The sequence below is a fragment of the Apteryx mantelli genome, chromosome 3 (genome assembly GCF_036417845.1).
Source record: "Apteryx mantelli isolate bAptMan1 chromosome 3, bAptMan1.hap1, whole genome shotgun sequence".
Classification (NCBI taxonomy): Eukaryota; Metazoa; Chordata; class Aves; order Apterygiformes; family Apterygidae; genus Apteryx; species Apteryx mantelli.
The window spans coordinates 31,911,701-31,927,716 of NC_089980.1; the positions used below are offsets into that span (position 1 = coordinate 31,911,701).

At 34.4% G+C, this 16,016-nt stretch overlaps 1 protein-coding gene across 2 annotated transcripts in view; it reads right to left on the reverse strand.

Moving 5' to 3' along the window:
- Window positions 1-16,016, reverse strand: part of SPATA17 (spermatogenesis associated 17) — a 101,176-nt gene that overhangs the window by 31,427 nt on the left and 53,733 nt on the right. For both annotated transcript variants that reach the window (XM_067294695.1, XM_067294694.1), the window contains exons 7-8: window positions 6,452-6,655; window positions 1,115-1,263 (exon numbers count right to left, since the gene is read on the reverse strand). In XM_067294695.1, coding sequence (XP_067150796.1) covers window positions 1,115-1,263; window positions 6,452-6,655 — 353 coding nt within the window. The remainder of the gene's footprint in view (window positions 1-1,114; window positions 1,264-6,451; window positions 6,656-16,016) is intronic.

Here is a 16,016-nt window from a genome sequence, read left to right on the forward strand (position 1 = left end):
AACATCATCTAAAACCAGAAAATATTAGAACTAAAAGATTTTTTCTTTCAGAATTGTTTTTGAGTAGAATATGATTTTAAGGTCTTAATACTAAAAAAGGGAAAAAGTGAGAAGAAAGATCCAACATCAAAACAAACACTACAATATGCAAATGCAGCTGATTCTAGAACTCTTTAAGTCCCAGTCCTTAAGCTGACACAGGCAACATGGAGCTAATAAAAAAGCCTGAAACATAGCAACGATAGCAAAGCATAGTGTCCCAATGAAACAATGGATTGCAGGCTGCTCATAAGGAAAAGTGTTTCTTTTCTGTCCTAAATTCTGGTATTAAAATGTCAAAGGATTGGCAAGAACAGTGAATTCAAGGAAAAAGTTGACAAAATATGTAATTTATCTAGTTAACTACAAAGTGAGAGCAGGTGACTTAATAGGCTTTTATTATCATGGGACCAAAAGAGTGCCATCCATGATAAGAAAAAAAAAGGAAATATTTTGGCAATAGCACTAAATTTACTGGGACAGACTATTTTTGTATTTGGGGGTGTATGGAAAAGAACTTGCCCCTCTGAAGCTGTTACAGACGCTGTGGCTCAGGAAATCAACTGCTTCAAAGATGACTACAGTTTTTGCACCATGTTCTAACATGTACAGCATATGCTCCTTTCCCTTCCAAGCGAGCTTTGGTAGTCTACTGGGAGAGACTGCAAGTTTCATTGGCATGCAACACCATTTTTTCTCCCATAGTCTTTAAGCTCCCTGAATACAAAGACTGAAACAGTACTTTGGCAAGGTACATGTGGGGAAAAGGTTCTTTATTGCATTTGTTTGCTCATTTCCCATTAAGCCCATCTGTTGCATCACATATTATTATTATTGCAAGTTCTTCTATAGTTCCATAGAAATGGATGGCACATGTCATACAATTACAAGACAGGGTCTCTGCCCTGAACAGTTTATAATCTAAGGACACAGAATTTAGAAGTATGTACACAGAATGTTTGCTAGTAAGCTGTCAGGTTTGACATTTCATTTTGTCAGGCATGAAAGGTTTCTGAAAGTAACAGAATTAAAAAAAACATTCTCATAACAATGTAAGAAAAAACAAGGAACTTACTCATTGTCATGTACACGGTTTCTCCATTCCTCTCTCTTGATTTCCTCTCTGGCCTTCTCTAGTGAATTGATTGACGCTGCCACTCGCAAGGTTGGTTCCAAAGGCTTGTAGCGCTGCCGTAATACTTCAGCAGTATCACGGAAAGGCCCCTGAAAGGTATAGGATAATGTACATATTTTATTGTGGGGTTATAGTTCTTTTCTTCTTTTCTTCGTGACACATCACTGATGAAAGAGGACACAGAGTGTCTGGGAAGCTTGGCAAGACTTTTCTTCCAAAATAATTAAAGCAGTCAATTCTGACAGAGAGTTACAGATAACACTACAGCTGATAACATGTTCTAAAGCCCCACTCAGGGAAGGAGAAATGTGCACTGTAGATTTATTTAACTAGATAGACTTATTTAACTACTATGAAATATTTATTATTATAAAACAATACATTGTTAGAACTGATCAGGACAGTGTATTTTTTCCATGGAAAAATTATTGATGAAATAAAGTCTGATACACAAGTATCAACTGCATCTAGACACTGAAAGAGCTTAAGTCATTTTCTTTTCATATGATAAAACATGTTTTAACTTAAAAAAACATGCTCTTTTCAATTTTAACTATAAAGGTATCTGGAAGAGAATTCAATACATGACTTAAGATGTAATTCTTCTACTATGACTTAACCCAATGACTACAATACTGTAGGTATAGAGTCCATTTTTTAGGAGTCTAATTGCACATTATTTTCATTATTCTTAAAAAACACCCTGAAAGCTCATACTTCTCTGACAATTATACACATATATATTTTCCGAATAAATTGTTTAATAAGTGATCATATGTGTATCTGCTATTTAAGGACACAGATAAATAGCAGCAGAAAGTCCTTTTCTGCACTGTCAAAGTGATGTATCTTATGTCTTGCTTTTAATACTAATCAGTATGAACTCACCTGGAGTGTAATTAGTATCATATTAAGCTCTGGACAACTTAGTAACAACTCTTGATTTAGCAGTGTTGCTAATAACTTTTATTTTTACTATTGTTGATCCTGCTGAAACCTTCTGAAATTATGAGCAGACAAAGAATCCTAATCATGGCCTTTAGTCTTAAAAGATATCCTTCTTTAAATAGGTTATCACTAACAAGTCACAGCTGGAGTTACTGCAAGCACTGAGTGAAGACTGTGGGGCTAATAAAAAGAAATGATTCACGCCTCATTTATGTTCACTTATGTTTTACATTAATAGAAACCAATAATAGGAACCAGTTACCATAAAAGTCATGGACCGTAAATAACACAAATGGCAAATAAGTATCATCTAGTACTTTTCACAGCTGGACAGGAGGATTGCTATATTTGAAAGTAGTTAATGGATTTTTATTGGAACTTTACTTTTTAAAGGCACAGCACCATGATTTGAAGATCTGTTTAAAGAGTCTAATAAGCAAGTAAGCATAGTCTTTACACTTCTTGCAGGTGTTTTCTTGCATTTACTTTCTAAAAATCTGAACAAAAAATACATTCATTTAACATGATCATAATACATCTTTAAAAACAGAATGAAAAGTCTTATAGCCTTTAACAGAATAAACAGTACAAGAACAGGTTATTAAAATTGGTAAACAGTGTTCTGGTAATATATAATCTAGTGATCAAGTTATGAAAGAAGTTGAAATTTGATTATAAAGAGATGAATATTCTGTATTGCAAGATGTTTGCATGAGGTGGATATACAGAGGAAAGGAGGAAGAAATGTTCTATTATCAAATGCATAAATATATGTGCTTTTAGAAAATCATCTTTTAGGATATTGTATATTTATCTTTTTCATCATAAAATATTTACTCACATTCCAACCAGGAAAGGGCCAAATAAGATGTCCAAATAGGTTTTTTTTTTCCATCTTTAATTCCTAAGACCTTCTACCTCTTTCTCAATTTATAATTCAAATGGAATTAATAGACTGCAGCAATACTAATGGAAGGGGGGGAAAGAGTGTTACTATGCAAAGGTCTCTCAAATAAGACTGTGTCATTGTTAATGAAAGCAGGGTATATTGTAGAAAATTAAGATAATTCTAAATCTTCCCTGCAGATTTTCCCCTTTCTCTGAAATAGGTATTTGAAGAAGTCTTACCCAGCAGCAGGCACCTCAGGAATAGATCTAAGCTGATAAGACCTCTAAAAAATCCATTTGCCTATTTCCGTTTAACAAGATTAACTTTAATAGTTGTGTAATCTGTGGCAGAATGGTGCTTATAAACATTTTCAATGTGGCAGTGTCTGCAAGCATTTCAGGCATACTGCCTCAAAAAAGAAATCTCCCTGGTGAGATCAGGCTAGGTAAAGGAGGGAGTCAACCAACAGTTTTCCCCCGAAAGCAACTCCCCCAACTCTATGTTCTATTTTAGAATTTGTGGTGAATAGCATAAATCTTCTTGCTACCAGTTGGCTTGCCAAATAAAAGCGTTGCCAGATCAACAGATATTCTTACTATTGTATCATAAAATTAGAAACTTGTGGTAAAAATTATAATCTACATGAAAACTCATGTTACTTCACTGTCCCCATTCCAGGATAGCCACCAGCATGCAAAAAAATCCCTTAAAAATAGCAATGTGCTTTCTGTTATTAATGCTTTTGAATGAACAGATGACTAATTTTAGTATTATCTGTGCTTCCATCAGACTGTAATTCTAGTTAATTCAGTAATAAAAATGATAGATATAACTGATATATCAGAAACATTAAAACTTTTCTTTTAAATACACTATTTTACATACACAGAACTTACCTATAAAATGCTAAATACCAATTTCTCTGAGAGAAAACTGGTAGAGAGCTAACTTTTGTTCTCTTAAACATATATAACTCGTATTCTCATATAAAATAACCATCCCTATGAGCAATGAAAATTTTAGCTATCTGAATGAACAGCAAAGTAACAAGTGACTTGCATGGGGCCTGATACATATGAGAAAAAGAAGAAGCCTGGTGACAAAAAGTGCTATCACAGAGAACTAGGACACAAGGATAGCTAGTAATTAAATTCCTTACTGTCACACCAGACAACTTTCAGTCTGATGCATTCTGATGGGTTTTCATTTCCAGCTGTTTCATCAGCTCAAACCAGTGTCCTTTTCTTAGACATACAACCCTAAATTGTCAAAGTGTTGTGCAGGGATTTAGCCGTGTGACTCCCATTAACATCAATAAGAGTCACGCAGCTAAATCCACGTGCTGTGCTTTGAAAATTTACCCCACAGTGTATATCCCAGGGTGCTGAAAGGATTAAAGTATTATATAGTAAAATCCCTCTTTGAGGTGGGGAAAATAAACAGAACTCTTCTGGTTTGTTCTAAAGGTTTGTTCTATCTGTGCATGACTGCTCTGTGTGTGTCAAAACTTAGAAAGTTCTACAAAATATTCCAAATCAGAACAGAAGCTGGTAAGATACTTTATACACAGCAAAGTGCTTTTGCAAGAGCAGCTTAACAATGGAAGAATTCTCCTCTTTATCTAAAAGCATGATTCATGTACCATGCACACTAGGTAAAATATTCCTCTCTGTCCTGAGAAACCTACATAGCATTCAGTCACATCCCACTGAAAGATGGTCATAGCACCTTTGGTCCCAGTAGGTAAGGTTATAATGTCATATTTCTTTGATTTTGAATTTACATTCAACTCCAAACTCTCTGATCACCTATACTGTCTATCTGTTGGCTCGCATTTTGTCTTGGGTCCAATATGAGTCAATGAGCTCCTTAGATGAGGAAGCTCAAACAGTCAAGGTGGGGCAGGGCAGAAATGAAGGACAAAGACAGAGAACTGTCTTGAAACTGATCCTTACTGTTATAAGCAGTATGGATCCAGCATGGCTCACCTCTACTTCTCCAGCGGTATGCTGGCAGACCTGCATCTGCTCCTCATGCTCTAACCCAGTTGCCCTTGCCTTCTCTTCCCACCACGAATACACGCTCAGCCTGCTACAGATAAGTAAGGCATGATGTAGAGGTGAGAAGAGTCCGTTCCGTGTGGGTTAGCCAGTGAACCCAAGTCTGTCTATTGAAGAGCAGTGCGGATGCAAGCAATAAGCCACAGGCAAATTATGGCAGATGGCATGGCTGCACATGGTTTGAACCCAGCAGTAGTTCAAACTTAAAGACTATATATATCACCTCTACCAAGGACTGTCATAATACAGTGGGAATGGCCATGTCAATTAAGAGGAGTAAAATACCTATAAACATATATTATACATTGTTTATTGCTCATTATTGTTGTTTAATTTCTGAAGCTAAAAGACAGCTTCAGTGGAACTTACTTAGAAGGACTCATTTAGAAGCATTTTCTTTCTAACCAAAATATTGAAGAGAAAATTTAAAGACAGGATGGAATTAAAAAAAAAAAGTATCAGAGGTTCTGAAGACATTGCAGTCATTCAAAGTTAAACAGGCTCTAGTAGCATAGGAAAGCGTGAGGTAAGCAGCAGTTCAGTAGATTTGGCAATCTGAAAAATTCTGCAGAATACAGGGAAAGACAGAATACTTTTAACCCCATAGTAACCATATCAGGCATTTACTAGCAAAAATTATATTCCTGAAAAAATATCCACTCTTACTGTCATCAAGTCAGCAACATAAAGGTCTCAAAGGTCTATCTGCTGTGTTTATTCGGCATATTCCGGGCAAGTTTAGATAACAAGGTAGCGTAAACTGTGTTGTCATCTTATGGGATATTTACTCTGATGCCTTATCTCAGAGACATCCGTTACTTTATAGAAGAGAAAAAAGCTGTCTGCAACATATGTTGACATCAACTGAAATTAAAATTGAGACCATGATAGCTAAGAATGGGAGCTGGACTACTTGGAGAATTGTGCAGAACATGTAGAAACTTTTGTAATTAAAGCTGACACATAGTAGGGTCTCAAAAGAGCAGAAACTATTTTATTTTGAGAGGCTGTCTCTTGGCCTTCACGTGGAAAACAATCTTAAAAAGAGGAAAAAAAATTTTTCAACCGGTTAACTTGTCTTATCATCCTTCATTTCTACCATTTTAAGTTTTATTAATTTAAAATTGTAATTTCAGAATTCTACCTCCAATGAATTGCAATAAAGATATTCAGTTATATCAGATCTTCCCTTTGAAATCTCTGAAGTGCTGTTCTTTTACCAAAGGACAAAAGTAAAGTCTAAGGAATCATATTTTCTTGCTTTTACATACCACCTAGGCTTTCTTTTCTTTAAAACAAATCTGTTTCAAAAACTTTATATCCCAAATGCAAGCACTAATACTATAAATAAAAGCTGCCTACAAGACACAGAAATGCTACCTGAGGTTTCTGTCTGCCAATAGGTGGCAGAGGCTGTGCTGCAGGGAAAGTCGGAGACCTTGTACAATTTGACCAGTCACAGAGCTCACATATGAGGTGATTCTTTGCTGGCTGCTGGCTGTGGCTTAATGGCTTTGACTTCCGTAACAGGAGTTCCATTGGATCCGGGGATTTACTGAATGGTGAATTGTATATGCCTGCAATCTGAATAGAAGATGGGGTTATCTTTGACTTCAACTAATTTAAATTTTTTTACTGATTTTATTCTACAGATCAAAACAAGATGAAAAGCTATACAATAAACACTTCCACAAAATGTTTCTGATGACTCCTGACATGGGATAGATTTACAGATTAAATGCATCTCTGGGCAATTCCACTACAGTTACAAAAGGGTTTAAATATGATCATCTGAAGTATAATACAGGTTTCAGCCCTTGCAATGGGAATAACTTTCATTTTATGGAAGCAAGAATTACACAGCTGAGCTTCATGGATCTCAAATCTATCTTTTCTTTCAGTCATATTCAATCTTTCATCTTCCACTGTAGTAGTCAAACAAACATACCAGTTTTTCCTTAAAAATTATTAAATGTGTACAAATTTGGCTGTAGTTTTAAAGTAAAAGTACTATATTTGCATTGGAGTTTGAAGTATTATATGCACAATAGGAATAAAAACATTACCTGTTATTTCCAAGAACATACTTAAAGAGTAAAAAAATGTTTATACAAGGAAACAGATAACTCATGTCCCTTTGAACACTGTGCTAGCTGACTCACAATGTGGACTCAAGACAACGGCAATTACAGTATTTTTAGAAGTAAAGTTGATTGATTAGGTAAGGGAAAATACAAGAAGATTTACTGAATACCAAAAAACAGAAATTGCTTTTTCCTGCAAAAAGTTCACATTAATTTCCTTTGATTATTCAAATGTATTTAGCTTTACTAGTATAAAACTCTCAAAAAAAAAATTAGAATTGAATTCTCAATTGAGAATTGAACCAAAAAATTCACATTCTTCACAGTGAATTTTTTATTTCATATTTTCAGGATATAGAAGCAGTATGCTATTCAGTAATTGCTTCACTATTGTATTATTTTTATGTAATGTAACATTTACTTATGTAAAGCACAGATTTCAAATTCTGAATTAGTAATCTCTGTCATTAACAACCTGTGAGTATCTAGGAAGTCAAAATTTTATGATAGACAATTCCCAAATCATTCTGAAAAATAGCGCATGTAGGAATTTTATCATTTGTGTAAAAATGATTCACAGATAGACATATGTGAGTTTACTGAATAAATTATGAGCAGTTAGATATTCGTTCTGGTTTAATAACTACTGATTTATGTGCTAAACATCAGAATTGCTGTATCGTATTGTACAAAGTCACTGCATCTCCAATAAATCAGATGACATCTGTTTAAAATACACCTGGCAAAAATTAATTTAAAAATCTTGAATTGCTTTAAGGACAATTAATATTTTCCACTACAATATACTTGGAGTATTCTTAAGGCTTTTAGACTATATTTGCTCAGTTAAAATACATTGCATTTTGCTTTTATCATATTTTTAATTGCTAAGAACTACTGAATAAACATAGTAGGAAAATACATTAGTTTAAAGGTGTGGGAAAGGTAAGGAAAAGAGTAAATGTTTATAATCTTGCATTTCTTTTCTGGCACACTACTGAGGACCCCTGAGAAAACTAAGTAGAGCATCAGCTTCCTCATAAAGTATTAACCTCTTGGGGCTGAGAGGATTGAATGCTCCCCAATTAGCTCTAATGCATTTTTCATTAGCATATCCTACAGGGAAATTCCAAATTCTGGTGTCAAAAAAGTTAAATAAGGCCCATATAAAAGTTACTGTTTAATGGACAAAGATATTCAGAAATGGTAGCTTATTCAAAATATTGTTGGTAAATTTATGGGCTAAATTCTCCAACTCTGTAAGTGATCTGGCCCTAATGATAATTTATTTAGATCCTGCGTTATGTGTTCCCCTGCTAGTGCAAATCCTATAAACTGTTCCACTCTACTATTGGTGTAAATGTGTGATGGGAAAGAGGACATGAATAGAGATATGTGGTAGAAACATGTTTATGCCAAACAACCACTGAATGCTCCTTCAGCTCTATAGGATGCCAAACTAAAATGGCAGAGATCCAGGCTTTGAATAGCAGGCAAGCAGGGTCAGCGGAGTGTATGCAAAACTGCAGGCCCATCTGTGTGATCTGTAGAATTCATCTGCATCTTAAAATCTGGTTCTACAAGTCTGGCTCTTATTCACATAAACAACTCATAAAGTTACAAATTCTCCTTATGTTGTTACTGATTATTTTTGTAGTATTTCATTCATTCATTAATTATATTTTTGCTTGAAGACATCCAGTAATCTACAAGTGCTACATCAACTCAAGTTCCACATATTGTCTCTGGCTTTTATTGTACTGTCCCACAACTATTGAATGCATTTCCACTAAATGTTTGCTATGTAGTTAATAAAAAGTTGTTGCATAAAATGCCCCAGACAAGCTCTTCCATATAAATTGGGTTCCATGCTGGAGATGTGTGAAGCAACTCTGTACCATAGGCATTATGGCTTTTTTACCCACTCATCCTACCAGGGCAACCAGATCTGCCTACATACCGATCATTCAATTTTTGCCTTCACTCAGTTGCTGATAGTAAATTAGAAAAGTGATTGCCTGTCATTGTCTTCTTTTCAGTAAACTGCTCATTGTATTGTCACTTAATCTTTCCACCCTGGGCCATCTGTGTCCGGTTGTTGTATTCTGTTTAATGTGGAGACAGTGCATTCCAGTCATGTCATGACCGTAGAGGTCCCCAGCTCAATGAGATACTGCTTTCTGACTGTATGTCTGTGAAACTCATCACATTTCATAGAAAACTACAGTATCACTGAAAATAAAGTTTTTCAGAAGAAAAACATCTCCACATTCACCACTGAGAATCAGGATGGCCTAGAATAAACCACTATGGCATAATAATGGCTCTCCGAAGTTGGCAGGCATATATGTGTTCACGAGTAGCAAATTCAGATTAGGGCTTCATCTGCCCAAAATGTTCACCATTTTTTAAGCTTTAATTAAAAAATGCTGAGGACCAAACTGGTTAGGAATTTTAACCTAAGAAAATTTAGATTATTTCAATCTACGTGATTATAATTTGCTCTTTTTTTTCCCCAAAGGGAAAAAATTCAACAGCTTAAACATTTTAAACATTTTTCCTCTCAAAAATTATAGCAAGAATAACTTTAAAGTGATCTGTTATCTGCGCTCCAAGACATGGTGTTGCTTCTGCTATTTCATAATTTGAGAAGTATAAATGGCACCATGAGTATAATGACTTTCTGAAACTGCATTTTGTAATCTATATTGAGGTACAATGTATGTTCTACTTGATATTTCTTTGTTTAACTGTTTGGCAGCAGAGAGAATAGGGTTGAAACACTGTAAAATGCAGCTGAGTATCTCCATGTGCACAAATGTCCCCAATTATGAAAACAGACTTGGAGTCCTAGTGAGGCCAATTGGACACTATGCAGGAAGTTGCTTCTTCTGCAGTTGAATCTCTTTGTTAGATCTGGGTCAAAATTAATTATGAAGTGCGTTTTTAAGTAATCATTTTTCAAGCAATCCTTGTTAATTGCTTTACATTTTAATTATATATGTTTAAGTATTCAAACAGACAGATAGCAGAGCAATCAGCAGAGTTCGCATCTAGATTGATAAAATTAATACTAATTTTCTCTAAATTCCCCAAGGTTTGTGGCAAGGTTTTAGGCCCAGATTTAAAAATGTGAAAGTTTGGCAGGAGAGAAGAGCAGACAAGTTTGATTCTATTTTCCAGTTCAGACCCATCTCTGGCAAAATTGCTTCCATTCATTTTAAAATATCTCTGCAAAACAGTCTTATTTCTGCAAATTTGTGCACTGAATGCTGTGTGTTGATGGATGCCCTACTCACTGTATCCTCTGCAGGGAGATGGCAGCTTGAAGAAATCTAAGAATCTGGAGAATCAAAGCCTTTGGTACTTAATAAATGTGTATATTTTCTTGAGACCAGCACAAAATGTTAAAAGCATTATTTTTTCCCCCCTACTTTAACATAATAGTCGCTCAACTACAAAACCATTGTAGTTAATACTGCTTTTTCAGTGGCAGAAAAGTGACAATCTTAACAAATTACCTCATACTTTGACTCCAATATTTTCTCCACCTTTAGACAAAGTCTGTAAGAAAAATATGTTACCCTCCAAAATATTACTATAGGTTACAGCAAGTACTTCTTGTCTGTAGGGAGAATGATACATTTTTCTATACCCATGTTCTTTACTACTAAGAAAGGCCTCTGTCAAAGCCAGCTTTCTGGGACTTCATTTCCAGGAACAATTTTCTAAAGTGACAAACACTATGGGGAAATCTGTGCTAACTGTTAAAAAACCTACAACTGAATTATTTGCAGTACTGTCATGCTAACTTCCAACTCAATAAGACCAAAGAAATCTCAGGAGGGGACTCTGCTAATAGCTTCTTACTGACCTCCTTATATCAGGCCCTTCTGCTGAATGGTGGCCCAGTGGTGAATATGGCAAATGAGCTGTGAAAGCACAGATTTTTTTTTTTAAGACTATGGTTCTGACTCGTCAGGGAAAATAAAAAAAGGAGAGAAATGAGTTATATAATAGATATATTTTTCCCCTAGAATTCTCTGCCTCAGACCTTCCATCATGGAAACCCAAGCATGACCTGGAATATTAATTGTGTCAGGTCAAGCATACTAGCAAAGGTACCATTTGTTACCCAGTCATCCTTAGCATTACATTAATATTTTGAATCATTTTGCATTTCTAACACTCTATCTTCTAGTTTCCTCCCAATCATTTTCTTATCTTTATAATTAATTGTGGCACATAAAGAAAGAAAAAAAACATAAGAAAACAAACACGAATTTACTGAATATTATCTAAATAAAGATTTTCTGTTTGTTTTTTTTTCAGTATTACTTCCATCTCTAATCCTAAATTTACTCTAAGCTATAGAATATCCATTTTTTCCTTTTCCTGTTTATCATTTCCATGAGGAGACAAAGACTTAATTGATTCAGAATACAATAAAATAATGATTTAGGAGCTTTACTTGAAAACAATGAAGAAGGAGCAGAAAAGGAAATAGAAAGAAGGGAGTAAGAAAGGAAAGAAAGAAAAAAGGTACAGTAGAAAAGAGAAAGACTAGACTTTGTCGACTGTCCTGGATAGTTCCTCAGGAAGGATTGGTGACCATGAGTGGTATAATAAAACATGAGCAGTTTTAGATGTTGGAAATTTTATTTATGTTTTAATCTTATTTCTTGACCTTAAGATATTAAAATCTACATCTAAGGTTCTAAATAACAAAATATGCCCTAACAGATACAGTGTAGCTACTATACTGTAAATATTTACACACATGCAAAATTAAAAATCAATGAAATTGAGTTTAAGATAAAATGTAGGCAGGAAGTCAATAGAATGTGTATCCTCATATCTTTAAAATACTTTTTACTGTAATTTAACTAAACTATAACAAAGGTATGCTCTGTTTTGAATATTCTGCCTGAAAGTCTGAATATATGTCTCTTTTAACAGTCATTTAGTCTTGAAGAAAATAGCTTTGAGGGTGCAAGTCTTAGTAAGTGATTACCACAGTACAAAGCTAAATAAAGTTCTATTTTCTCAATCTGCTCTTTTAATGAGGATTTAAATGACTCCTTCTTCAAAACACATTTTGTACATCATAGCATATTTTGAAGGAGAAGGAAAAGAGGTCAACAAAATAGGAACTTAACTTGAAAATACTTTTTTGCTCCATTGTAATTTGTAAAAAAACTAAGTAAGCTGAGAGAAGACAGAAGAGATCTTTAAAAGCCATAAAAGTAAAAGCATGAAGGAGAGCTGTGAATGAAATATTTGCTATAGATGGGATTGCTGAATCAACACTGACCAGTGCACTTCATCATAATTATCAGGACATACTACTGCCAGGGGATTTATAAAAATCCCACTCAGCAAATAATTGCCCTGCTGTTAGGAGATAGTCGGAGTGTTAACACACTGTCACAGTCCAGCATTTAGTAAGATATTCAACATTCAATTACTCTTGCTGAGAACTAAAAGGAAACATGATCATTTCTCAGCTACTGCAGTTTGCTTCCACATGAATTTCAGTGAACAATCTTGCTAATCCCCAGATATATTTTCTCTAGGAGGTAAAAGAAATACTTTAAAACATTAATGATTCTCAAGGAAAAACCTTGCTTAAATGATGCCACAGTCACACCTGTAAAAGAATAAGTATTTAAAACATCTAAATAACTGGCTTATAGTAGGCTGTCAAAATAAAAGGATAATATCTTTAATATAAGATTTATTTAGGAAAGAATCCTCTACAAAAACTCTGCATATACTACTCTAGCAACAAGTATGCTAAAATTAAGTCCATGAACTCAAATTTGAAACATCAAAAATACTCAAGCCACATCAGAATGTCTTCTCATACTAAGAATAATCTCTCATTTTTTAACTAATATGAACATATTTTTATATTAATCATGAAGAAATATAGTGCAAACTTACTCAGAGATTGGAAGAAAAACAGTCTAATTCAACATTCCAATCTGAGATCCAATTTTCTGACCTAACAATGGGAAAAACAATGTGAAAAATGTTACCCACTTTTTTAAATGTAGCTTCAGTTCTCAGTGAGCTAATGATACTCCTTGGGCCTGATCCTGTAATCCTTACAAAAATATACTCTTGGGAATTTTGTTTAAACAAGAATTGGAGGACCTAGTATGTTATTGTAGCTGTGGTATATTAGCTTTGTTTGAGATACTGCTTTTATACAGAGACTGAAGAACTCATAAATGAGTGATGAGTAGTGTATATTCTTTCAAGTGGGTTTAATTACCTGTCCTCTGCTTAATATAAATTCTGTTTAAACAGAGTAATAGTAGCACTAATTATTGTTATTCTGCCTTCAGATTGTTAAACACAGTTCAGTCCTTTTCATCTGTGAAATGCTTGTTCGATATCAAAATAATAGTGCCATCATATTATAAATGCACATTTACAGGTAGAAGAGGCTGTAATTTTATGAACTATACAAAGAGTTGTTAAGGAAACATTCAAGTCTGGTATCCTTGCCACAGATCATAAAATCAACCACTAAACCTGCAGAGACACTAAGCCCAACTGCAGGAAAAAAACTGTAATTGAGTTTCCAAACAGGTAACAACTGCTTGGGTATTTAGGCAACAAGACAAAATGAAAAACAACTCTTAGCTCAATGCAGAGAACATCACTGGCACAATATCCAAACCACAGCAGCCCAATATATGCAAAGGCATCTTATAAATGCATCCACTTTTCATCGATTCTCTCACGGACTGAGGGTTATTGTGTCAAATCTAATTCTAATGCAGGTCTTGATAACTTGACCAGATCAGGAATAATAACTTGGATGTGTGAGTGATGGCATGGGAAACAATATTCTTATGATGAAGACACAAAGCAGAGTCAGAACATTCAAAGTCCTTTTACTGACCTCTCATCTGACTTCTAACTGATTTAAAAACAAGCAGAAAAACAAATATTTAGTTACTTAATAGTTTTATTTTAAAAATAGGAACTGGGAATTCCATTAGTGTTATCACATTTTGTTTAAGAAGTGTTGGGGGTGAGTATGGGATTAAGTTAGAATGCTAGGAAGCTTTGAAAATAAACTTGCTTCTACAACCACACCATATAAATGGGAATTTAAGAGTTTAGTTTGAGGAATAATCTCTGAAGATAGTTTTGTTCTCCCAAATCTCAACAACTGCATGTGAAAACAGAGTCAGTATCTATTTTTACTTCACAGGGATATTTTGAAGCTAAAATTGTTTATAATTGTGAAAAGTTTTCAGACTCTTAAAACACTTATTCAGATGCTGGATATTATTTACCTCTTTAATATTAAAATTTCATTTCCTGTCATTGTGATAATGGAAAAGATTATCTTTGTAAGAAAAAAACCTACTTGAAAATCACTCTTTTCCTCAGTGGACTGAGAAAAATCCTTATAATTGGACCATTTAATGTCTTTTAATTTGTGACACTACAGGTTATTTAGGATAATATATTAGAAGACAGGAGAAGCTCTTTTTAACAGATAGAAGTGGATATCATGTGGAAATTTGCTTTGTTAAAAAAATGATTGAGAATAAATAATAAATAGAGAATTCATTCACTTCTCAAAAAATATCTATATGTAATTAAGGAATGTAACATTTCTTGAATTTCAATGTTCCTTATACCTTATATCTATCAGTTGCACTGTGTTTACTTGTGACTCCTCCCTCACTGAAATACGTTCTGACAGGTGAAACAATCTGCTTCAGTAAATCTATGGGATTAAACAATGACTAAAAACCTAAAAAGGGGTAGAATGTTTAGCAAAGCAGTCTTGGATGAGAGCAATAAGCAATGAGGCGAAGTTTTAATGAATGGTCATAGTACTGTGTACAGAAAAAAATAAAGAAGAGGGAACAGAGCCATGTTAGTTAGATTAATAAAGGCAGTTGGAAATGAGTAGAAAAGAGAGATGTAGTAACAAAAAAAGAAATGATGAAGGTTTTCTTAAGTGATTGTTAGAACAGAAAAACTGGAAGCAAAGAAAACAAGCAAAATAAGGGTAAAAGAAGAATAGACAAGAGAAGATGTACAGCAGTTTTCATGATGTCCACTGCAGGACAGGCTGCACTTCCCAAATTAACAATGTACATTAGATACTAAACAAAAGCATCAAACATTGAACAAACTGTGCAAGTTAATGACAGAACTTTACCGCAGTACTGTTCGCTTGCCCAAGAGCTAAAAAACAAAAGAATTGATGTATATATCGCTCTTTTGGAAGTCTCATGAAAGTAAGGATACATACTGTCAGTGACACTCCTTAATCAATGGGAAGGTTTGATGTTGAGAAATGTACAGCATTTTATCTTCATGACTTCTCCCATGATATCCCTAATCTCCCTCTTCTTCTACACTTATCTCTTATTTAACATAGACTTCTTCTGATATTACAGTTTCAAAAATAACATCAGCAAGACCGTACACCACATCAAAACTCTATCAACACCACAAAAACTACTACACATCTGCCAGATTTATCCCAATAATAATTTCAGAAAATCAGTAGAGTTCCACTGTGTACAAATGTGTGTGAATGTGGCTCTGTGTGAGCTAATTAGAGCTAATTGTACTATGTTGCAAATTCCTTGCAATACAGATTCTTTGTTAAATGTTTGTACATCATATACAGAGCCAATATTCAATACAGAACTCCCTCTTATCAGTTTTCTGACCCTGCAGCAATCCCAACCCTTAGCCACCCCAACCGACAGTAATACACAAAATGCAGTCATGTTTTTTTTCCAAGATCTCAGCGTGGACACATTTGATAGATCACACAGCTTGTCCTTTAAACTCTGCCATTAATCCTACCCACA